General features: G+C 47.7%; 1 protein-coding gene across 1 annotated transcript; it reads left to right on the forward strand.

Moving 5' to 3' along the window:
- Positions 1-19,765: 19,765 nt before the first annotated feature.
- On the forward strand, positions 19,766-26,454 carry LOC119307796 (probable glycerol-3-phosphate acyltransferase 3). Its single transcript, XM_037583875.1, has 2 exons — positions 19,766-21,151; positions 26,079-26,454. The coding sequence occupies exons 1-2, from the start codon at positions 19,917-19,919 to the stop codon at positions 26,452-26,454; spliced, it is 1,611 nt and encodes a 536-aa protein (XP_037439772.1). The 5' UTR covers positions 19,766-19,916.
- The last annotated feature ends 268 nt before the right edge of the window (positions 26,455-26,722 follow it).

Consider the following 26,722-nt stretch of genomic DNA (forward strand, 5'->3'; position numbering starts at 1 on the left):
GGGGGAGAGGGGAGGAAGGGGGAATCCTATTCCACTCTTTCCTTCTTCTCCTAGGCCGGCCCATATGGGGGCGCACCAGCCCCTTGTGGCTGGTGCGTTTCCCCTCTTGGCCTATAAGGCCCATATCTTTTGTCGGGGGTGCCCGGAACCCATTCCGGTGACCCGATAAGTACCCGGTACCCCCCGAAACACTTCCGTGTCTGAGTACCATCGTCCTATATATAAATCTTTACCTCTCGACCATTTTGAGACTCCTCATCAGGTACGTTATCTCATCCGGCACTCCGAACAACATTCGGTCACCAAATCACATAACTCATATAATACTATATCGTCATCGAGTGTTAAGCGTGCAGACCCTACGGGTTCGAGAACTATTTAGACATGACCGAGACACCTATCCGGTCAATAACCAATAGAGGAACCTGGATGCCCATATTGGTTCCTACATATTCTACGAAGATCTTTATCGGTTGAACCATTATGACAACATATGTAATTCCCTTTGTCCATTGGTATGTTACTTGCCCGAGATTCGATCATCGGTATCTCTATACCTAGTTCAATCTTGTTACTGACAAGTCTCTTTACTCATTCCATAATACATCACCTCGTGACTAACTCCTTATTCATTTTCTTGCAATCTTATGATGTGTATTACCAAGAGGGCCCAGAGATACATCTCATATACTTGGAGTGACAAATCCTAATCTCGATCTATGCCAACTCAACAAACACCTTAGGAGATACATGTAGAGCATATTTATGATCACCTAGTTATGTTGTGATGTTTTATAGCACACAAGGTATTCCTTCGGTATCCGGGAGTTGCATAGTCTCATAGTTGAAGGAATATGTATTTGACATGAAGAAAGCAATAGCAATAAACTGAATGATCATTATGCTAAGCTAACGGATGGGTATTGTCCATCACATCATTCTCCTAATGATGTGATCCCGTTATCAAATGACAACACATGTCTATGGTTAGGAAACCTTAGCCATCTTTGATCAACGAGCTAGTCTAGTAGAGGCTTACTATGGACACAATATTTGTTTATGTATTCACACATGTATTTAGGTTTCCGATCAATACAATTATAGCATGAATAATAAACCTTTGTCATGAATAAGGAAATATAAATTAACAACTTTATTATTGCCTCTAGGGCATATTTCCTTCAGTTTCCATGAGTTTGGCAAGGGGGTACAATAGTGATCCAGGAGTGGATCACTGGACAACGGTCAAAATTATTCTTAGTTACCTAAGAGGACTAAGGAAATGTTTCTCAGTTATGGAGGTAATAAAGAGTTCATCGTAAAGGGTTACATCTATGCAAGCTTTGACACCGATTCAGATGACTCTGAGTCTCAATCTGGATGTATTTTAAGTGGGAGCAATTAGCTAGAGTAGCTCCATGCAGAGCATTGTGGACATAGGATTTTCCAAAAAACATGCGGATCTGAATATGGCAGACCCGTTGACTAAACCTCTCTCACAAGAAAAACGTGATCACACCTTAGTACTCTTTGGGTATTAATCACATGGCGATGTGAACTAGATTATTGACTCTAGTAAAACTCTTTGGGTATTACTCACATGGCGATGTGAACTAGATTATTGACTCTAGTGAAAGTGGGAGACTGATAACCCACAAGTATAGGGGATCTATCGTAGTCCTTTCGATAAGTAAGAGTGTCGAACCCAACGAGGAGCAGAAGGAAATGATAAGCGGTTTTCAGCAAGGTATTCTCTGCAAGTACTGAAATGAGTGGTAACAGATAGTTTTGTGATAAGATAAATTGTAACGAGCAACAAGTAACAAAAGTAAATAAAGTGCAGCAAGGTGGCCCAATCCTTTTTGTAGCAAAGGACAAGCCTGGACAAACTCTTATAATAAGAAAAGCGCTCCCGAGGACACATGGGAATATCGTCAAGCTAGTTTTCATCACGCTCATATGATTCGCGCTCGGTACTTTGATAATTTGATATGTGGGTGGACCGGCTCTTGGGTGTTGTTCTTACTTGAACAAGCATCCCACTTATGATTAACCTCTATTGCAAGCATCCGCAACTACAACAAAAGTATTAAGGTAAACCTAACCATAACATGGAACATATGGATCCAAATCAGCCCCTTACGAAGCAACGCATAAACTAGGGTTTAAGCTTCTGTCACTCTAGCAACCCATCATCTACTTATTACTCCCCAATGCCTTCCTCTAGGCCCAAATAATGGTGAAGTGTTATGTAGTCGACGTTCACATAATACCACTAGAGGCTAGACAACATACATCTTATCAAAATATCGAGCGAATACCAAATTCACATGACTACTAATAGCAAGACTTCTCCCTTGTCCTCAGGAACAAACGTAACTACTCACAAAGCATATTCATGTTCATAATCAGAGGGGTAATAATATGCATAAAGGATCTGAACATATGATCTTCCACCAAATAAACCAACTAGCATCAACTACAAGGAGTAATCAACACTACTAGCAACCTACTAGGACCAATCCCGGACTTGGAGACAAGAATTGGATACAAGAGATGAACTAGGGTTTGAAGATGAGATGGTGCTGGTGAAGATGATGATGGAGATTGCCCTCTCCCGATGAGAGGAGCGTTGGTGATGACGATGGTGATGATTTCCCCCTCCCGGAGGGAAGTGTCCCCGGCAGAACAGCTCTGCCGGAGCCCTAGATTGGTTCCGCCAAGGTTCCGCCTCGTGGCGGCGGAGTCTCGTCCCGAAAGGTTGCTTAATGTTTTTTTCTCATCGAAAGACTTCATATAGGAGAAGATGGGCGCCGGAGAGCCACCAGGGGGCCCACGAGGTAGGGGGGCGCGCCCCCCACCCTCGTGAGCAGGGTGTGGTCCCCCTGGCCTTCATCTTTGGTGACGATTTTTCTTTATTTATTTTAAGATATTCCATGGAGTTTCAGGACTTTTGGAGTTGCACAGAATAGGTCTCCAATATTTGCTCCTTTTCTAGCCCAGAATTCCAGCTGTCGGCATTCTCCCTCTTCATGTAAACCTTGTAAAATAAGAGAGAATAGCCATAAGTATTGTGACATAACGTGAAATAACAGCCCATAATGCAAAAAAAAATTGATATAAAAGCATGATGCAAAATGGACGTATCAACTCCCCCAAGCTTAGACCTCGCTTGTCCTCAAGCGAAAAGCTAATAACAATAAATATGTCCTCATGTTTAGAGGTAGAGGCGTCGATAAAAATAAAATACGGACATGAAGGCATCATGATTATTTCCATAACAGCAACATATATAGATTTTGTCATATGATTACTTATGTTCAAGTGATGATCTTTTCACAATGCAAAAGTATGAATCAGAAACCTTATTGAGCACCAACAAATTATAACCTCAATCATTGAAGCAATTGCAATTTATCATAACATCGGAAAGAGTCTATGTCAGAGCTTGAAAGCAAGTCCACATACTCAACTATCACTTAGTCCTTCATAATTGCTAACACTCACGCAATACTTGTGGTTACGGAGTTTTAATCGGACACAGAGAAAGATAGGGGCTTATAGTTTTGCCCCACAACCTTTTACCTCAAGGGTAATGTCAACAATAATAATTCATGCTCCCCTACATCCAATTAGATATTTATATCATGTTCTTTCCAACATGTTGAGCTTGCCAAAGGATCAAATGAAAAAGGAAAGGTGAAGATCACCGTGACTCTTGCATAAGGTAGAGAATAATAATAAAAGATAGGCCCTTCGCAGAGGGAAGCAGAGGTTGTCATGCGCATTTAGGGTTGATGCACAAAATCTTAATGCAAAAGAACGTCACTTTATATTGCCCCTTGTATGTGGACCTTTATTATGCAGTCTGTCGCTTTTATTACTTCCACAACAAGTTCGTACAAAGCTTATTTTCTCTGCACTAATAAGTCATACATATTTAGAGAGCAATTTTTATTGCTTGCACCGATGACAACTTACTTGAAGGATCTTACTCAATCCATAGGTAGATATGGTGGACTCTCATGGCTGAACTGGTTTAAGGGTATTTGGAAGCACAAGTAGTATTTCTACTTGGTGCTGAGAATTTGGCTAGCATGAGGGGGAAAGGCAAGCTCAACACGTTAGAGGATCCATGAAAACATACTTTATCTCAGATATAAGAAAACATAACTTATTATGTTGTCTTCCTTGTCCAACATCAACTCTTTAGCATGTCGTATTTTAATGAGTGCTCCCAATCATAAAAGATGTCAATGATAATATATCTATATGTGAAACCTCTCTTTCCTTATTACTTCCTATTAATTGCAACGATGACCAAAACTATATTTGCCAACTCTCAACAACTTTTAATCATCATACTCTTTCTATGTGAAGTCATTACTTTCAATAAGATCAATATGAATTATTCGTTTCTTTTTATTCTTTTTCTTTTATTCACCCAAAGATCATGGCAAAATAATCAAGCCTTTGATTCCACGCTCCACCATCCCCTGGCACTTGAAAACTTGTTGCTCCATTGCTTCGAGCCTCGACTCCACGCTTCCGGTTCCCTTTGGTCCCTCAACATCGCGGATGTGCAGCAACCCATCACGCATCTCAATGGTTTGAGGGTGTCGCAGCACCTCCACGAGGTAAGGGTTGATCACCTTCTCGAAGAACTTGTCCTTGGAAGCACTTGGGGTCGTCATGATGATCTAGACCTGTCAGAAAAACAGCTCGAAACAAGAACAGAGGAGATTTGCGTGATACGAGAGTCAAAACCTTCGGGGGAATATATAATGAATTTTTACCGAACAAAATACGTATCGTGCAAGAAAAGGGAGTCCGGAGGGCACACGGGGTGCTCACGAGGTAGGGGGCGCGCCCTCCACCCTCGTGGAGGCCTTATGTCCTTCCCGAACTGCCACATATTTTTCTATTTTTCTAAATATTCCAAAACTGAGAAATATTGCCTTAAAAATTGTTTTGGAGTCGGTTTACTTACCGTACCTCATACCTATTCCTTTTCGGAGTCTGAAACGGTCTGGAAAGTTTCAACATTTATGGGATTACCTGAGATATAATGTTTGATCCTTTGACAGTTTACCACCTTCGGATTTGTGCCTTTGAAGTTGTTGATTTTTATGGCACCGGAACGATAGACCTCCTCAATAACGTAGGAACCTTCCCATTTAGAGAGAAGTTTTCCTGCAAAAAATCTTAAACGAGAGTTGTATAGCAATACATAATCACCTACATTAAACTCACGCTTTTGTATCCTTTTGTCATGCCATCTTTTAACTTTTTCTTTAAACAACTTGGCATTTTCATAAGCTTGGGTTCTCCATTCATCAAGTGAGCTAATATCAAATAACATTTTCTCACCGGCAAGTTTGAAATCATAGTTGAGCTCTTTGATAGCCCAATATGCCTTATGTTCTAGTTCGAGAGGTAAATGACATGCTTTTCCATAAACCATTTTATACGGAGACATACCCATAGGATTCTTATATGCAGTTCTATAGGCCCATAATGCATCATCAAGTTTCTTGGACCAATTCTTTCTAGACCTATTAACAGTCTTTTGCAAAATTAATTTGAGATCTCTATTGCTCAATTCTACTTGACCACTAGACCGTGGGTGATATGGAGATGCAATTCTATGATTAACGTCATATTTAGCAAGCATTTTACGGAAAGCACCATGAATAAAGTGTGAACCACCATCAGTCATTAAATATCTAGGGACTCCAAACCTCGGAAAAATAACTTCCTTAAGCATTTTAATACAAGTGTTATGATCAGCACTACTAGTTGGAATAGCTTCTACCCACTTAGTAACGTAATCAACAGCAACTAAAATATGTGTATATCCATTAGAGGCAGGAAAAGGTCCCATATAATCAAACCCCCAAACATCAAATGGTTCAATAACAAGTGAATAATTCATAGGCATTTCTTGACGTCTACTAATATTACCAATTCTTTGACATTCATCGCAAGACAAAACAAACTTACGGGCATCCTTGAAGAGAGTGGGCCAATAAAAACCAGATTGCAATACCTTATGTGCAGTTCTATCTCCAGCGTGGTGTCCTCCATAAGCTTCGGAGTGACACTTGCGTAGGATCTGTTCATGTTCATGCTCAGGTACACAACATCTAATAACACCATCTACTCCTTCTTTATAAAGATGTGGGTCATCCCAAAAGTAATGTCGCAAATCATAGAAAAACTTTTTCTTTTGTTGGTATGTGAAGCTAGGTGGTATAAATTTAGCAACAGTATAATTAGCATAATCAGCATACCATGGAGTGCTACGAGAAGTGCTTATGACATTTAATTGTTCATCAGGAAAGCTATCAACAATAGGTAGTGGGTCATCAAGAACATTCTCTAACCTCTAAGTTGTCTACAACGGGGTTTTCAGCTCCTTTTCTATCAACAATATGCAAATCAAATTCTTGCAGCAAGAGAACCCATCTAATAAGTCTAGGTTTAGCATCTTTCTTTTCCATAAGATATTTAATAGCAGCATGATCAGTGTGGATAGTTACTTTAGAATCTACAATATAGGGTCTGAATTTATCACAAGCAAATACAACTGCTAAAAGTTCCTTTTCGGTAGTAGCATAATTTCTTTGAGCATTGTCTAGAGTCTTACTAGCATAATGGACAACATTTAATTTCTTATCAACTCTTTGCCCTAGAACAGCACCTATGGCATAATCACTAGCATCACACATAATTTCAAAGGGTAAATTCCAATCAAGTGGCTGAACAACAGGTGCAGAGACTAATGCTTTCTTAAGTATTTCAAATGCTTCTACGCAATCAAAGACAAATGGTACATCTTTTTGTAATAAATTAGTCAGAGGCCCAGAAATTTTTGAGAAGTCCTTAATGAGCCTCCTGTAAAATCCAGCGTGACCAAGGAAACTTCTTATACCTTTGATGTCCTTGGGACATGGCATCTTTTCAATAGCATCAACCTTGGCTTTATCAACTTCAATACCTCTTTTAGAAACTTTGTGCCCCAAGACAATACCTTCATTAACCATAAAGTGGCACTTTTCCCAATTCAAGACAAGATTAGTTTCTTCACATCTCTGCAAAACTCGATCAAGATTGCTCAAGCAATCATCAAAAGAGGAACCATAGACGAACAAATCGTCCATGAAAACCTCACAAATTTTTTCACAAAAGTCATAGAATATAGCCATCATGCATCTTTGAAAGGTAGCAGGTGCATTACATAAACCAAAAGGCATACGTCTATAAGCAAAAGTACCAAAAGGGCATGTAAAAGTAGTCTTTGGTTGCTCTTTAGCCGACACAAGTATTTGAGAGAAACCAGAATAACCATCTAGAAAGCAATAATGTGTACGTTTGCATAATCTTTCTAGCATTTGATCAATAAAAGGTAAGGGGTAATGATCTTTCTTAGTAGCTTTATTTAATTTGCGGAAATCAATTACCATCCTATAACATGTAATAATTCTTTGCGGAATCAATTCATCTTTATCATTAGGGACAACAGTAATACCTCCCTTCTTAGGGACACAATGGACATGACTTAACCACTGACTATCAGCAACGGGATAAATTATACCTGCCTCTAGGAGCTTGAGTATTTCTTTTCTTACTACTTCTTTCATTTTCGGATTCAAACGCCGTTGAGGATCACGAACTGGTTTGGCATCCGCTTCCAAATTTATTTTATGTTGACATAGAGTGGCACTAATGCCCTTAAGATCATCAAGAGTATATCCAATAGCGGCACGGTGCTTCTTCAGAGTTTTCAATAATCTTTCTTCTTCATGCTCTGAAAGATTAGCACTAATAATAACAGGATATATTTTCTTTTCATCAAGATAAGCATATTTAAGATTATCAGGCAACAGTTTAAGCTCAAACACGGGATCACCCTTGGGTGGAGGAGGATCCCCTAGGAGTTCAACATGCAAATTGTGTTGCAGAATAGGTTCCTGTTTAAAGAATACTTCATCTATTTCCCTTCTTTCATTCATGAACATATCATTTTCATGGTCTAGCAAATAGTGTTCTAAAGGATCACTAGGAGGTACGTCAATAGAAGCAAGACCAATAATTTCATCCTTACTAGGCAATTCTTCCTCACGATGTTGTTTACTAAATTTAGAGAAATTAAACTCATGAACCATATCATCCAAGCCAATAGTAACAACATTCTTTTCGCAGTCTATCTTAGCATTAACAGTATTCAAGAAGGGTCTACTAAATATAATGGGACAAAAGCTATCTTGTGGAGAACCAAGAACAAGAAAATCAGCGGGATATTTAGTTTTTCCACACAAGACTTCAACATCTCTAACAATTCCCATTGCAGATATAGTATCTCTATTGGCAAGTTTAATTGTAACATCAATATCTTCTAACTCAGCAGGTGCAATATCATGCATAATTTCTTTGTATAAGTCAATGGGTATTACACTAGCACTAGCACCCATATCACATAAGCCATGATAACAATGATCTCCTATTTTAACAGAAATAACAGGCACGCCTACCACGGGTCTATGTTTATCTCTAGCACAAGGTTTAGCAATTCTAGCAGTTTCACCACAGAATTGAATAACATGCCCATCAATATTATCAGACAAGAGATCTTTAACAATAGCAATATTAGGTTCTACTTTGACTTGCTCAGGAGGTGTATAAGTTCTAATATTGCTCTTACGGACCACAGTTGAAGCTTTAGCATGATCCTTTATTCTAACAGGGAAAGGTGGTTTCTCAACATAAGAAGTGGGAACAATAGGATCATTATAAGTGACAGTCTTTTCTTCGACTTTAATAGGTGCAACTACTTTTACTTCTATGGGAGCATGATATTTAAACCACTTCTCCTTTGGGAGATCAACATAGGTAGCAAAAGATTCACAGAAAGAAGCTACTATCTCAGAGTCAAGTCCATATTTAGTGCTAAACTTACGGAAAATATCGGTATCCATAAAAGATTTAACACAATCAAACTTAGGTATCATACCTGACTCCTTACCTTCGTCGAGGTCCCAATCTTCAGAGTTGCGTTTAATTCTATCCAATAAATTCCATTTAAATTCAATAGTCTTCATCATAAAAGAGTCAGCACAAGAAGTATCGAGCATGGTGCGATTGTTATCAGGAAGTTGAGCATAAAAACTTTGAATAATTACTTCTCTTGGGAGCTCATGATTGGGGCATGAATATAACATTGATTTAAGCCTCCCCCAAGCTTGAGCGATGCTTTCTCCTTCGCGAGGCCAAAAATTATATATATAATTGTGATCACGATGAACAAGATGCATAGGGTAATACTTTTGATGAAATTCCAATTTCAATCATTTATAGTTCCATGATCTCGTATCATCACATAGCCTGTACCATGTCAATGTGTATCCCTTCAAAGATAAAGGGAAACCTTCTTCTTAACAACATCATCGAGTATACCTGCAAGCTTAAATAGTCCACAAACTTCATCCACATATAGTAGATGTTCATCAGGATGCTTTGTTCCATCTCCTGTAAAAGTGTCAGCTAGCAGTTTTTCCATCATACCCGAAGGAATTTCAAAAGGAGTTTCATTTTCAATAGGTTCAGTAGGTTGAGGAGCAACTCTTTGCTCTACTGGACGGCGTGAGGATACCCCGAACAAGCTCCTCAGAGAATTACTTTCCATAGTAACAAGTGACAGAAAATTTCAGCACACTATATAAATTTTTCCTTACAAAATTCCACCTACCAAAGGCGCTACACTCCCCGGCAACGGCGCCAAAAAAGAGTCTTGAGGACCCACAAGTATAGGGGATCTATCATAGTCCTTTCAATAAGTAAGAGTGTCGAACCCAACGAGGAGAAGAATGAAATGATAAGCGGTTTTCATCAAGGTATTCTCTGCAAGTACTGAAATGAGTGGTAACAGATAGTTTTGTGATAAGATAAATTGTAACGAGCAACAAGTAACAAAAGTAAATAAAGTGCAGCAAGGTGGCCCAATCCTTTTTGTAGCAAAGGACAAGCCTAGACAAACTCTTATAATAAGAAAAGCGCTCCCGAGGACACATGGGAATATCGTCAAGCTAGTTTTCATCACGCTCATATGATTCGCGTTCGATACTTTGATAATTTGATATGTGGGTGGACCGGCGCTTGGGTGCTGTTCTTACTTGAACAAGCATCCCACTTATGATTAATCTCTATTGCAAGCATCCGCAACTACAACAAAAGTATTAAGGTAAATGTCGGTGTCAAAACCGGCGGATCTCGGGTAGGGGGTCCTGAACTGTGCGTCTAGGCGGATGGTAACAGGAGACAAGGGACACGATGTTTTTACCCAGGTTCGGGCCCTCTCGATGGAGGTAAAACCCTACTCCTGCTTGATTAATATTGATGATATGGGTAGTACAAGAGTAGATCTACCACGAGATCAAAGAGGCTAAACCCTAGAAGCTAGCCTATGGTATGATTGTTGTTCTCTATCGACTAGCCTGGCCCTGGTTTATATAATGCACCAGAGGCCTAGGATAACATGAGTCCTAGACGAATACGCCGGTGGGGGAGGAGTCCTTGTCTTGATCACCAAGTCTTGAGGAATCTTCCTTGTATGCGACAGCCGTCCGGACTGGCCCATGAGTATACGGCCATGGGGGTCCTCAGCCCAATCTAACAGATCGGGAGATGACGCGTTGAGTACCCCCTAGTCCAGGACACCGTCAGTAGCCCCCTGAATCGGTCTTCAAGTTAGGGACGCTCCTCGATTCTTCCGAACTGTTCTTCATCTTCGGTTGCCGGTCTTGAAAACTGGTTCAACAAATCTTCTCATCTTCTATCTTGAGCATCGCCGAAATGCATTTGACGAGTTTATACGTCGGGTATCCGAGGAGCCCCTTTAAGTTTCCGGCCTTTATCAATGCCTTGTTATTTTTATGCCACACCTCGGGTTCGAAGTTGTTCCCAGGAGGCAATGTCCTCTTGCGTCCGAGCTCTAACGCCGGACTGCATTCAAGGTATCTCTTGCAGCCGAGCACCAATGCCAGACTGCTTTCGAGCTCCAACGCCGAAATGTATCAGAACTCCAACGCCGGACTGTGTCCAAGCTTCAACGCCGGAGTATATCCAAGATGTCATAGATCATCTTGGTCCAAAAAAGTTGAAGGAGTTTAGCCGAGCTTAATGCCGGAAATGCCCTCTAAGGAGCCAACCACTTGCATCCGAGATATATGCCGAACTGCTTCCGAGGTGGTTAAGCACCTCGGTCATGGGCTGATTTTTGGTCAATGTTTTTTATTGATGCAATTTATTCTCTGACGAGATATATAGCCAGTAGCCCTCAAGGTGTGTATCGGTCTAAAACCCGAGATGCACCTGAAGGATGACATAAGACCGCTGATCCCAGTAACCGTTGAGACTCAGGTTGATTTGCAAAATCGGCCTAAGGATCAAGTCCTAGCTCAGCGGGATACTTCGGGACACAAAAAGCGGCATGCTCAGTCCTCGAGACTCAGGTTGGGTGCGGCCAACCAACCTGAGGATCAAAATCTCCTCGGAAACTGTATTGCACTTAAAATTTTCTGCATAGAACAGGCAATGCAGTAGCCCCTGATACACTGGTCGGGTAGCAACACCAGATCAGGGGATCGATGTGCCCCTTTAATATTTGTAAATAATAAACCCGAAGCCCAGTAGCCCCCGAGCCTTAATGCGGACACTGGTGGCCGAATTAAGGATCGATATCCATAGTAAAATCACAAATTATGTGTAATGAATCTATGTATCCAAGCACTTTAGGTCATTAATGCTCGGATCCGCATTGTACAAAACTTTGTTGACCGACCATCGGCTTCAACCTCCTCGGCCAGTAGCCGAGGAGTGTTTGTCCTGCTTTATAAAGCCTTTATGAGGGCAAAGATTTACGACAAACAAGGCAATCTGGCCATACGGTTTTATAAACAAAGATACGCAGAGAGATATGTTATATTGTTGTTTAACATAGGAAATGTCTTCCAAAGAAAATAGTTCCGCTATCGGTTCCTTTCTTTGGGTTGGCATGCTAAGCATGATCATGAAACCTCAGCTCTAATGTAAGAGCAAAATATTGAGGATTTAGTTTGGGAGACCAGTTACTAGCCCCCGGTAGTGTTCGGCGACAGTTGAGGTCAAGCCATAAACACTTCGGCCAATGTTATGAATGGCCCATCATTTAACATAGTCATCGGATCACTAACCAGTTTACGCTTATTGTGACAGTCAGTTTTTGGCTTTCTCCACTGAGGTGCTTAACCATGTGAGCTGGAAGCACCATTGCAGTGGTTCTCCCTTTGCACACCTAGCCGAACAAAGCGGAACGTAGGGGGCAAGTGCAGGAGCCGGGCAACCCAACTATTGACCGAAGACACAATTCGAAACCGATGCATATAGAGCAATATCCGAGAATGTTTTTGCCGAATCTCTAAAGGTGTCCGGCGTTGCACTGCGAGACTTGTGCTGAAAACACATAAATAGTTTAAAAGTGCCATGGGCTCGAAAAGCCAAAAAACTTATTCAAAAGGTTAATGTCCGAACTAGATCAAGTGTTCGGTGCCAATCCGAAAATTGGACTTTAGAAGAAAAAAAGGTGCTTCTGTCGTACTTTAACATGACACATCCTATCTCAAAACTTCAAGTGGGTCAGCCTACGGCTTCAACCTCCTATCCTGAAGGCGGATTACTTCTTACTAGGCCAGTTTAGCAAACTAAAACTCTAGCGGCTTTGAGAGAGAAATTAGGCTCCCCGGCTAGTGATCGCACACTTGTGTCAAAAAAAGGAGTGATAAATAATAATAAAAACTTTGCAACGACTAAGAAGAAAAACACTTATTATAAAACGGCTCAAATAAACATAAGAGCCCCCAAGTGACTTGAGTAAAAGAATGATTGTATGTACCGAAGTACTTGTATCATATCTATGTTCACCCGAACTTTATACGCGTCTTAACCGACCGTCGGCTTCTTCCTCTTCGGCAAGGGCCAAAAAATGTTATGTACTCCACCTGTCGAGAATATCGACGGTGTTTCCGATAACCAGGCAATCAGGCCATAAGGCTGTAACAGACAAAGCGCACTCAGGGAACTTATGCTATATTACTAACAAAGTGTAAGAAGCATCTTCGAAGAAAATAGTACCCCCACCGATACCTTTCTTTGGTGCTTATTATTACTATGAGACTTTGTGCAATAGATTTTTTGTACTCATGAGTTCCGTTGTGTGCCGACCATCATTGAAAACAATAAGAGTGCTAGCTTTCGGCTTCACCCAGTCTGAGGTCCGGCTCGGGTGACCCGATCGTGACAATCGCAGAGGTGCTCCCTTTACTCCCTAGCCGAACAATCGGGAACATAGGGGTAAGCACAGGAGCCAGGCAACCCATCTTGCAAATCGCTTAAGTCAATATGGTGCATATTGTGGCGTAATACACGAACAATGAACAAAGTCGTACAAGTATAATCATATGCAAGAGGAAAAAGCTTCATGAAGGAAGCCCCCAAGTAAACGGGGTATTTGAATTTGCCCGTCACAAACAAAGTTTGGACAAGGAAATCTTTACAAGCAACTTTTTTCCAAAAAAGTATAATGCTTGGTCGAGCCGAACACAAGTTAAAAATTTAAAACTTTGAGCATGAAGGCAACTTAGCTGGTTAATGTGTTCGGTATTGATGACGCGGTCCGAGCTTGATGCGGGACAAGGTTCCATCCCCAAAGCCGGTCCCGAGGTGGCGGAGCAAAGAGCTCGGCACTCCGAAGTGGTGACATAGCACGGTCAATGCAGGACGGCACGGTGATGCCGAAGTCCCCGGCATGGGGTAATGAAGTGTTGACGAAGCCCCCCGTTCAGCCGAGGTGACGCCAAAGGATATAGTCCGGCTGGATCATTTTCCTGTGCACAAAAAATAGTGCAAACCGGAGATAATAGTAATAATAATATTAAAAAATTGTTGCATAACAAATAATTTATGCAAAGTGAGTAATAAAAGAAATATGGCCTGGCGCCGAAGTCAATGTCGATGCAGGGCGGCGGCGTGATGCAGTAAAGGCATGGCAAGGCCTGAATTCATAGGTCGGTTCGAGTTCCGGATGCGCGTTCGCCGGACTATGTACGAAAACTGACCGAACCACCATGCGACCGTCGTTAATGCGGCCACCACTTGATAGACCTACGTACATATGATGGACAAACCAGAGTAATAATTCGTTGGGAAAAATGAACCCAAACAAGCAAAAAATACTAGGATTAATAGCACCTGGCTTATTTGTTGTAGCAATCCAAAGAAAGGTGATTCCCAAAATTGGGACTCGATCCGCACACCTATCACCTGATGGGCGATAAAGCAACGGCATGACGATGCTGGCAAAGGTTGGCTCGCCGAGGCAAAGCCCTCGGTCCAGCTAACGTGACGGAGCTGGTTGGCCAGCGACGCCGAAGTCTCCAGAGTAGGTTGATGAAGAGATGATGAAGCCCCCAGTCCAGCTAACGTGATGAAGCCTCGGTGTCAGCCGATGAGTCGAAGTAGGTCGGCGTGATGGACACCAGCATGAAAAAGCAACAGTGCGGCCCTGCCGATGCAGGTCGTGACGTAGTCGATGCCGTCTTGATGAAGTCACCATGCGGCGATGCAGGTGTGCCCGCTCCGTGTAATCCGTGGGGCGGCGGTGTTGGTGATGATTTATCCTTCGTGATGCCGGACTCTTGTTCGGCTTGCCGAGATGATGATCCGAAGAAGTTGAGCGCGGCTCAACAAAGTGACGACGTGTCTAGCGCAGGTCGGCAGCCGTGGAGCAATATTGCCGGACCCATACAAAACTTCCTTCAAAAAGGATGTCCGAATTCCCGTTCATAAAAAAAGATAACTCGGGTCGGATTCGTTTTCGCGCAGAAAACAGATCCGAAAAGTGATGCACTAATCGGAAGGTTCCCGGAGTTTGGACGGTCGGATCGAGCTGAAATTTTGGGAGGTGGTAGATATAGGAATTCCGCAGCCGATCAACGGTTGGATCTTCCAAAGGACGTCCGAGCTAGAAGCTGGACACCACGACCTAAACTCGTCCAGATCCTCGTTCAGATTTGACAAGGCTCCGTTATGTCGCGGATTGCCAGAGATTCCTCCATCGGAACTCGACGAAATTTTCCAGGGTTGTTGTAGATTCAGTTCCGCACTATTCCATTGAAGGAATTGTCGAACCGACGCTTGAGGAGGCGGTGACGGCGGACACAAGTTCGCTGTCCAGAAAAACAGCACGGTCGCCCAAGGGCAATGTTGACGTCGAGCCCCCGGGCTCCCTGGATGATTTCTCCATGATCTTGATAGAGATCGGAGTTGATGTTAATGAAGGCCCTCATCCGAACATGACGGTCGAAGGCAGAGCGCAGTCCTTGGTCGAACCAAGGTGACCAGTCGAGCTGGTGAAGAATATGCCGAAGTCGCAGTTGATCTGCAGGCGAGCCATCGACCCTTTGCCGAACACACAGCGGAACTCTCAATGAAAGCACCAATGTCGGTGTCAAAACCAGCGGATCTCGGGTAGGGGGTCCCGAACTGTGCGTTTAGGCGGATGGTAATAGGAGACAAGGGACACGATGTTTTTACCCAGGTTCGGGCCCTCTCGATGGAGGTAAAACTCTACTCCTGCTTGATTAATATTGATGATATGGGTAGTACAAGAGTAGATCTACCACGAGATCAAAGAGGCTAAACCCTAGAAGCTAGCCTATGGTATGATTGTTGTTCTCTATCGACTAGTCTGGCCCTGGTTTATATAATGCACCAGAGGCCTAGGATAACATGAGTCCTAGCCGAATACGCCGGTGGGGGAGGAGTCCTTTTCTTGATCACCAAGTCTTGAGGAATCTTCCTTGTATGCGACAGCCGTCTGGACTGGCCCATGAGTATACGGCCATGGGGGTCCTCGGCCCAATCTAACAGATCGGGAGATGACGCGTTAAGTACCCCCTAGTCCAGGACACCGTCAGTAAACCTAACCATAGCATGGAACATATGGATCCAAATCAGCCCCTTACGAAGCAACGCATAAACTAGGGTTTAAGCTTCTGTCACTCTAGCAACCCATCATCTACTTATTACTCCCCAATGCCTTCCTCTAGGCCCAAATAATGGTGAAGTGTTATGTAGCCGACGTTCACATAACACCACTAGAGGCTAGACAACATACATCTTATCAAAATATCGAACAAATACCAAATTCACATGACTACTAATAGCAAGACTTCTCCCTTGTCCTCAGGAACAAACGTAACTACTCACAAAGCATATTCATGTTCATAATCAGAGGGGTAATAATATGCATAAAGGATCTGAACATATGATCTTCCACCAAATAAACCAACTAGCATCAACTACAAGGAGTAATTAACACTACTAGCAACCTACTAGCACCAATCCCGAAGTTGGAGACAAGAATTGGATACAAGAGATGAACTAGGGTTTGGAGATGAGATGGTGCTGGTGAAGATGTTGATGGAGATTGACCTCTCCCGATGAGAGGAGCGTTGATGATGACGATGGTGATGATTTCCCCCTCCCGGAGGGAAGTGTCCCCGACAGAACAGCTCTGCCGGAGCCCTAGATTGGTTCCGCCAAGGTTCCGCCTCGTGGCGGCAGAGTCTCGTCCCAAAAGGTTGCTTAATTTTTTTCCCATCGAAAGACTTCATATAGGAGAAGATGGGCGTCGGAGAGCCACCAGGGGGGCCACGAGGTAGGGGGCGCGCCCCCACCCTCGTGAGCAGGGCGTGGGCCCCCTGGCCTTCATCTTTGGCGACGATTTTTCTTTATTTATTTTAAGATATTCCGTGGAGTTTCAGGACTTTTGGAGTTGCGCAGAATAGGTCTCCAATATTTGCTCCTTTTCCAGCCCAGAATTCCAGCTGCCGGCATTCTCCCTCTTCATGTAAACCTTGTAAAATAAGAGAGAATAGCCATAAGTATTGTGACATAACGTGAAATAACAGCCCATAATGCAATAAATATTGATATAAAAGCATGATGCAAAATGGACGTATCAGAGACTGATGGAAATATGCCATAGAGGCAATAATAAAAGTTATTATATTTCCTTATTCATGATAAAGGTTTATTAATCATGCTAATTGTATTGACCGAAAACTTAAATACATGTGTGGATACATAAACAAATACCATGTCCCTAGTAATCCTCTACTGGACTAGCTCGTTAATCAAAAGATGGTTAAGGTTTCCTAACCATAGACATGAGTTGTCATTTGATAACGGCATCACATCATTAGGAGAATGATGTGGACAAGACCCATCTGTTAGCTTAGCATATGATCATTCAGTTTATTGCTACTGCTTTCTTAATGTCAAATACACGTTCCTTCGACCATGAGATCATGCAACTCCCGGATATCGGAGGAATGCCTTGTGTGCTATCAAACATCACAACGTAACTGGGTGATCATAAAGATGCTCTACAGGTATCTTCAAAGGTGTTTGTTGAGTTGGCGTGAATCAATATTGAGATTTGTCACTCCGTGTACCGGAGAGGTATCTCTGGGCCCTCTCGGTAATACACATCATAAGAAGCTTGCGAGCAAAGTGACTAAGGATTTAGTAACAAGATGATGTATTACGGAACGAGTAAAGAGACTTGCCGGTAATGAGATTGAACTAGGTATGGAGATACCGACGCTCGAATCTTGGGAAAGTAACATACCGACAAACAAAGGGAATTGCGTATGTTGTCATATAAGGTTCGACCGATAAAGATCTTTGTAGAATATGTAGGAACCAATATGGGCATCCAGGTCCCACTATTGGTTATTGACCGGAGAGGTGTCTTGGTCATGTCTACATCATTCTCGAACCTGTAGGGTCCGCACGCTTAACATTCATTGACGATATAGTATTATATGAGTTATGTGAGTTGGCGACCGAATGTTGTTCGGAATTCCAGATGAGATCATGGGCATGACAAGGAGCTCCGGAATGGTCCTGAGGTAAAGATTGATATATAGGACGATGCTATTTGGTCACCGGAAATGTTTCGGAATGTACCGGGTAATCGGATCACCGGGGGTTCCGGGAGGCCACAAGAGCATATTGGGCCAAACAGGCCAATGAGGGAGAGCACACCAGCCCACATAGGGTTGGCGTGCCCCCACCTCATGGCAGGCAGCCCTAGGGAAGGAAGGGAGAGGGATAGCCCCCTCTTTCCTTCTCTTCCACATGCAGGGAAAGGAAAGGGGGGAGTTCCCTCCGCCTTTCCTCCCAAGCGCCGGGAAGGAAAGGGGAGGGCACGGCCAGGGCTGGCCGCCGCCCCCTTTTGGGGCGCCCTAGGGCTGCCTCCACCTTCCCTCCACCTATATCTATGAGAGGAGGGAGAGGTGCAACACACACCATGATTCCCTAGCCGTGTGTGGCGCCCCTCTCCCTCTAGTTCATCCTCGGTCATATTTTTGTAGTGCTCGGTGAAGCCCTGCGGAAATAGTTGCATCACCACCGTCACCACGCCATCATACTGTCGGAACTCATCTATTACTTCGCCCGTCTTGCTGGATCAAGAAGACGAGGACGTCATCGAGCTGAACGTGTGCTGAACACGGAGGTGTCGTACGTTCGGTACTTAATCAGACGGATCATGAAGGTGTATGACTATATCAACCGCGTTGATAAATGCTTCCGCTAAATGGTCTACGAGGTTACGTAGACATACTCTCCCCTCTCATAGCTATGCATCTCCATGTATAGATCTTGCGTGTGTGTAGAATTGTTTTTTTATTTTCCATGCAACGATTCCCAACACTCCACCCTTGCCCCCAATCCTCAGCACCGGTCCCGATCCGCCACAGGAGATGTCATCCAGCCCGACCCAGACCGCCACGACGGAGACGCAGTCCGCCGCGTCCGTCGGCGTCCCTTTGTCGGCTCTGACTTGCAAGGCGAAGAACGTCGTCCGAAGTTGCGGACTCAGCCTGCCCCTCAGCCGCTCAAGTATGAATCAGGCCCCTCTTCGTCACGCTCTCCGCGACAACAGCCTGGTCCAACTCCTGTGCCCCAAAGCTTCCCAACCTCTCCAAAGGGAGCCTTGCTCGGGACTCCAAATAACATGACTATTTGAGGCCACTTTCAACAAGTTTGCATTAGACGTAAGGGCCAAAACTTTAAAGGATGGCATAGATCACACAATGGGCTTGGAATAATATACCTTCGAAGCCCCGTGCCGCCTTAAGGTCATTGCCCTCTCCATCTTGCCCGAAATCGATGTGACGGCCGACATCACACTCTCCTGGAAGGTAGAAGCAGTGATTGGCGAGGTGGGGTCCTGCACACCCTCCGCCGCCTTCTCATTCTTCTCCCCCTATTTGAGTCCCAACGTCCCATCGAAAGCCTCCCAACATTTTTTCATGGCAGCACATTTTCAATGAAGGTCTCCCCATCAAACTAGTCCCGAAGTGCCACAAGGTTCCACGGCCTTGTCAGCAACATGGACATTCCCAAACCCTTTAGGTGCCGCGGAGAGCATAGAGGTGAGACTGCGCGATGAGTATATCTGAGAGAGTTGGAACTTGAAAGGATGAGAAATTTTAAGGGTTTTTGGAGTTGACCTTTGAGCACGTAGTCGAAGATCTCTTTTTGATAGTTTCGGCTTATGGCCTCAAAGTGACACTTATTGCCAAAATGGAATTAACAAACAGTGCCCTCGCCCAAAAAAATACAAGTAACTAATGAACAGTTGACTGTGTGTCTGTTAGCAAAATTCGTACTAGAAAGGTTTACTAGCCACGCACGAGGGCGCCGTGGCAAGCCACCCCACATTATTAGGCTTGCACCATGACGACGATGTGCCGCGATGGTATATATAAGACGGCGACAACTACATCTAGCTGCATGGTTGAGGAGAAATGGCGGGAGCCCACAAGTTCATCTTCCCCAATTTCCTTTCGCTCTTCTTCCATGGTGGCTGTGGGGCCGCATTGCCGCCACCGCACCCCTCCGACGTCCTTGTCCACAAGCGGGCGCCTCCCTCTGCTCGGCTCACCGACGCAACCGCGCTGGTCGTCGAAGTCGACGGCGGCTTGCTCCTCTCCTCGGGCTCCCTCTTCCCCTACTTCATGCTGGTCGCCACCGAGGCCGGCGGCTTGCTCAGGGGCCTCCTCCTGCTCCTCCTCTACCCTTTCATCGCCTTCATCGGCGGCGACATGGCCGTGAGGGCGATGGCCTTCGTCGCCTTCTGCGGGCTCCGCGCCACGAGGTTCCGCGCTGGCCGTGCCGTGCTGCCGCGGTGGCTCCTCGAGGACGTCGGTCTCGAGGCGTTCGACGCCGTGCGGCGGCGGGCATCTGGCGCTGCCGGTAGGAGGGCGGCGGTGGTGTGGGCCAGCAGGATGCCGAGGGTGATGGTGGAGCCGTTCTTGAAAGAGTACCTGGAGGCTGACGTGGCCGATGTCGTCGCGGCGAGGGAGATGACGGTGCTGTGGGGGCTCTATACCGGACTCATGGAGGAAGGGGACGGCGAGGCGGCGTCCGAGGCGAGGAAGAAGATCATGGAGGGTCCCGTCGGCGATGATGTCGTGGGCTTCTCCGGAGGATCCATGGAATTTCTTTGCAACAACACTCTGTCTTCCTCGTGCAAGGAGGTGTACGTAGTGAGCGCCGAGGAGAAGAGCAAGTGGCGGCCATTGCCGCGGCACGAGTACCCGAGGCCGCTCGTCTTCCACGACGGCCGCCTCGCCTTCCTTCCGACGCCGCTCGCTACCGTCGCCATGCTCGTGTGGCTCCCCTTGGGCGCCGCTCTCGCGGTGACCCGCATCGCCGTCGCGATGGCGCTCCCATACAAGTACGCCACGCTGATCCTCGCCGCCACCGGCCAGTCGTGGCGCCTCCGAGGCTCGCCGCCGCTGCCGCCGTCGTCGCGCGGGCAACTCTACGTGTGCAACCACCGGACGCTCATCGACCCCGTGTACGTGTCCATCGCGCTGGACCGACCCGTGCGCGCCGTGTCCTACAGCCTGAGCCGGCTCTCGGAGCTCATCTCCCCCATCGGCCGCACCGTGCACCTCGCCAGGGACCGCGCCCACGACGGCGCCGCCATGGCGCGCCTCCTGGCCGGCGGAGCGCACGTCGTGGTCTGCCCCGAGGGCACCACCAGTTGAATTATGGAAAGCAATGCGTGATACATTCCATTGCCCACGAAGGGGTTATATATCATGTACAGAGAACTGCCCGAGCTATACGAGGGCATGCACAACGTGCGAGTCGTGAGAGGAGTGGATAATGCGCCTAACTACGTAGGACTCGGTCCATCAGTTACATGAGTACGAACGGTCTTCCAACAGCCCCCCGCAGCTACAACGGGGGCGTCGATCACGTTGAGGCTGGACCGAAAGTCGAGGAAGACGGTCGACGGGAGCCCCTTCGTGAAGATATCGGCGAACTGCGACGCAGAAGGAACGTGGAGCACGTGCACGTCACCGAAGGAAACGCGCTCGCGGACGAAGTGTAGGTCGATCTCGATGTGCTTGGTCCGCTGATGTTGGACAGGGTTGGTGGAGAGGTACATCGCGCTCACATTGTCGCAGTAGACGATCGTCGCCCTGTCCGGCGGGCGCCGGAGCTCATGAAGAAGTTGCCGCAGCCAACACGCCTCGGCCACGGCGTTGGCCACGGCCCTGTATTCCGCCTCTGCGCTCGAGCGCGAGACGGTTTGCTGCCGCTTCGACGACCATGTCACAAGGTTGTCGCCGATGTAGATGCAGTAACCCGACGTGGACTTGCGCGTGTCGGGGCAACCGGCCCAATCAGCGTCGGAATACGCGATCAGCCGGTGGTCGGAGGAGCGCCGTAGATGAAGGCCGAGCTGCGGTGTACCCCGGACATAGCGGAGGATCCGCTTGAGGGTGGTGTAGTGCGGCTCCCGCGGGTCATGCATGAACAAACAGACCTGCTGGACGGCGTAGGCAATGTCCGGCCGAGTGAGAGTGAGGTACTGGAGAGCACCGGCGAGACTGCGGTAGAGGGATGGATCGGACACGGGCGCCCCGTTTGTGGCAGAGAGTTTGGCACGGGTGTCTATAGGAGTGGCGACAGGCTTGCAGGTGCTCATGTGGGCGCGCTCAAGGATCTCCAGAGCATACTGCTGTTGTGAAAGAAAGAGACCATGTGGGGTACGCTGAACATTGATCCCCAAAAAGTGATGGAGCTCACCAAGATCGGTCATGGAAAACTCATGCTGGAGCTGCGAGATGATGCGGCGAAGCATGGAGGTGGAGCTGGCGGTAAGTATAATATCATCGACGTACAAGAGGAGGTACGCGGTGGCGCCGTCACGATGCAGGATGAACAACGAGGTGTCGCTCTTGCAAGCGGCGAACCCGAGGCGAGTGAGGTATGTGGTGAAGCGCTGGAACCATGCCCGCGGAGCCTGTTTAAGCCCATAGAGCGAGCGGTGCAATTTGCACACATGCGAGGGACGGGAAGCATCGACGAAGCCGGACGGCTGCTGACTGTAGACGACGGTGTCGAGGTGGCCGTGGAGGAACGCGTTCTTCACGTCCAACTGGTGTATCGGCCAGTCGGACGAGACGGCGAGGCTGAGGACGACGCGGATCGTCGCCGGCTTGACGACGGGGCTGAAGGTCTCCTCGAAGTCGATGCCGTGCTGTTGTGTGAAGCCGCGCAGGACCCAACGAGCCTTGTACCGCGCAAGGGAGCCATCGGGGTTCATCTTGTGCCGAAAGATCCACTTCCCCGTCACCAAATTGACACCTGCAGGGGGAGACACCAACGACCAAGTTTCGTTCTGTAACAAAGCAGTATATTCCTCTAACATAGCGTTGTACCAATTAGGATCTTTGAGGGCTTGTTTGTAGGAGGAAGGAATAGGGGAGATCTGATCGGAAGTTACAGATAGGGTGAATAGGCTTTTAGGTTGGAGAAATCCGGCCTTGGCACGGGTTCGCATGGGGTGCTGGTTTTTGGGTGGAGCGATTGGGACCGCGCGTGGTGGGAGCGAACGAGGAGGTGGGGACGTAGGCACGACGGAAGGCGGGGGCGAGGCGCTCGTGCATGGCGAGGTGCGCGCTGATTGGTTGCATGGGGTGGGCACGGGATCCGGTGCAGAAGGGGCAGGTGCGGGCGAGCTAGGTGGGGAGAGTCCCACGGCGCGTGGGTTTGCGGGAACCGCGCGGGCGGGAGGTGATCCCGGGGAGGATTGTTCTGACGGGGACGAGGTAGGTGTGGAGATCCCGAGATCGAGGGGGGTGGGTTGGGTGGTGCGGGATTTTCTGTGGCGGGTGCGGTGGCTGCATGCGTGGGGCTCTGAGCAAAGGGAAAAGTGAGCTCGTCAAAGATAACGTGCCTGGACGTGATGACTTTGCGCGTAAGAAGATCGAGGCACCTATAACCCTTGTGCTCGAGCGGGAGACCAAGAAGAACGCATGGGGTGGATCTGGGGGAGAGTTTGTGTGGCGTGGTGGCGTAGAGGTTGGGGTAGCATAAACATCCAAAGGTGCGCAAGTGGTCATAGGGTGGATGTGTGCCGTAGAGCATAAAGTGGGGTGTGTTATGGTGGATGGCGCGCGAGGGACGAACGTTCAGAAGGTAGGTGGAGGTGTGAAGCGCTTCTACCCAAAATTCTGGTGGCATGTGAGCTTGGACAAGGAGAGTGCGGACAATGTCGTTGGTGGAGCGGATGGCACGTTCAGCCTTGCCATTTTGCGGTGAGGTGTGCGGGCACGATAGGCGTAACGAGGTGCCGTGAGTGCTAAGGGAGGAGCGGAGAGATGAGTTGAGAAATTCTCCGCCGTTGTCGCACTGCATGCATTGGACGAAAACGCGAAACTGCGTGAGCACGAATTGAAAGAAACGATGAAGAACACCGGCAGCATCAGATTTCGCACGGAGGGGGAAGGTCCATGTATAATGAGAAAAATCATCCATTATGATCAAGTAATATTTATAGCCGGAACAACTAGCCACCGGCGAGGTCCATAGGTCACAGTGAATTATTTGAAACGGAAAAGTTGTAACAGTGCTAGAAGCTAAAAAAGGCAACCGTGCCTGCTTCCCTAGTTGGCATGCCTCACATGAATGAGAGGGGGAAGGAAGTTTATTACAATCTGGAAGAAATTGGTGCGCTAAACGGGAAAGGGAGCCACGCCCGAGGTGCCCCAAACGGCGATGCCAAATCTCGCCGGTGTCGAGGAAGAACGCCGAAGGATTTGGGCCACCGCACCGGTAGAGCGGGCCGGAGCTATTGCGCCTCATTAGGGGGGTCCGCGTTGCCAGGTCCTTCACAGAGAAGCCGATGGGGTCAAACTCAACGGAGACATAATTATCAATGGCTAATTGTTTAACGGAGATGAGATTGGGAACAACATCTGGTGAGACTAAAACATTGTTAAGTTGGAGAGAACGGGAGGAAGAAGGAAGAGAGGTGGAACCGGTGGCAACAACAGGGAGACGTGATCCATTGCCAACGATAATAGGGGGATGCTGCTGTGAAACAGGACGAAGCGAGGCGAGGATACCTGCGTTACCGGTGACGTGTGCGGAGGCCCCGGTGTCGAGGTACCAGTCGTTGGGACCGGGCTGTTGGAGGTTCATCTGGTTGAGGGCGGAGTAGAGCGCGGCCGGATCCCATGATGGCTGATGCGGTGGAGGCGCGGATGGCCCAGCGTACATCAGAGGGTACGCCTGCTGCGGAGCTGTCGGACGAGGGCCGAGCACGCCCGCCGCGTTGGGAGGAACCCACGGCGCGCGCGCCTGCGGTGGGAAGGGTGCCCCCCACGGGGCGAAGTACCCCATCCAAGGGGTTTGGCCGGCGCCGGCGGGAGCTGTGTTGTGCCCACGCCCGCCAGGGTGACCACGCCCGCGGCCACGGCCACGACCACGCCCGCGATCAGACTGCCCACCGCCGGAGCCACTGCTGCTCCCACGCTCCATGGGGGCCTTGCCGCAGTCGGTGCTGGAGTAGCCGCGGTCGCCGGAGGACCCGCGGTCGCCAGAGGAGGAGCCACCACCGCCAAGGCCGATGGAGAGGGCGGAGGAACCGTCGGAGCGGTCCCGGGCGTCCTGAGTGATCTCCTCAAGAAGAAGCCGCGAGCGAGCCTGATTGAAGGTAGGGAACGGGGTTTGCATCGGAAGGACGGTGGCGATCACCTGGTATCGACGGGAGAGGCCGCGCAGGAGCTGCAGCGTCAGGGTTCGGTCTTGGACGGGCTCGTCGACGTCCGCCAGGGCGTCCGCAAACGCCTTGAGCCGCCCGCAGTATTCCGCGACCCGCAGATCGCCTTGGGTGAGCGCACGGAATTCGGCGCTGAGATGCACGGCCTGGGCGGGCTGGTTGGCGAGGAAGAAGTCGTGGAGTTGGCTCCAGACGCGATACGCGGTGTTGTCCTCGCCGCGAACGACCTCATACAAGGCGTCGGTGATGGTGGAGTAGAGGAGCAGAAGGAGGGTCAGGTCGGTGTGACGCCATGCCGGAGTCTGCTGGGCGGGTTGGAGTAGTGGTCGACGTGGCTGGCGACGGAGTACATGGTGAGGATGCAGCGCCAGAGTTCGCGCCACTTGGAGTAGCTGCCGGATTGGACATCCAACTTGAAGGTGATGAGGCTGCCGATGTTGTTGAGGTTGTGGATGGAGGGGACGGCGGAGGAAGATGAAGGAGCCGTGACGGGAAGGGTGGGTGCTGGCGCAAGAGGCACCGTAGTCATGGCGGCGGAAGGTGTTGTGAGTGGAGCGGAAGCTAAGGGGGTGAGGAGCCCGGAGGAAGGGAGAACCGGCGGCGGCGGAGGAGCAGTGGTGCTGGTGAGATCGCCGGAAGAAGAGGAGTTGCCGGTGTCCATGGTAGGCTCGCAGGAAGGAAGGCTCTGGTGCCAAGTTGAATTATGAAAAGCAATGCGTGATACATTCCATTGCCCACGAAGGGGTTATATATCATGTACAGAGAGTAACTGGCCGAGCTATACGAGGGCATGCACAACGTGCGAGTCGTGAGAAGAGTGGATAATGCGCCTAACTACGTAGGACTCGGTCCATTAGTTATATGAGTACGAACGGTCTTCCAACACCACCTGCCGCGAGCCGTACCTGCTCCGCTTCAGCCCGCTGTTCGCCGAGCTCAGCGGCGACGGCGTCGTGCCCGTGGCGCTCGCCGTCGAGACGGCCATGTTCCATGGCACCACGGCGGGAGGCTGGAAGTCCATGGACGCGCTCTACTACCTGGGCAACCCCAGGATGTGCTACACGGTGGAGTTCCTCGGCAGGGTCGACACGGCGCCCGTCAGGGACGGCAGCGCCGCGAGCACGGACGTGGCCAACCGCGTGCAGCGGCTGATGGCGACGTCGCTCGGGTACGAGTGCACCATGCTCACCAGGAAGGACAAGTATCTCATGCTCGCCGGCAACGACGGCGTGGTGCGCGCAAAAGGGGCAGCGTGCTAGTGACCGTGACGGAAAAAGAATTAGATGCAAGCGTCGGAAAAAAAGAAAAAGAATAGAGAGAGGCAGGACAGATTTGAGAACGAGAGTTTGCTACAGCAATATGTACTCTGTAAAGTTGTAGACTACCAGTCCCTCTGTTAAAGATATATATACTCTTAAAGTTTTTGCACATTCTTCAACGTGCATTACCTTTTTTATATGAATATATGTTTGGAAAAAAATATATACTTTTAGTGAAAGAAATGACACAAATAATGTATGCATATAA

Source organism: Triticum dicoccoides, chromosome 5B, assembly GCF_002162155.2.
Source record: "Triticum dicoccoides isolate Atlit2015 ecotype Zavitan chromosome 5B, WEW_v2.0, whole genome shotgun sequence".
NCBI classification, from domain to species: Eukaryota; Viridiplantae; Streptophyta; class Magnoliopsida; order Poales; family Poaceae; genus Triticum; species Triticum dicoccoides.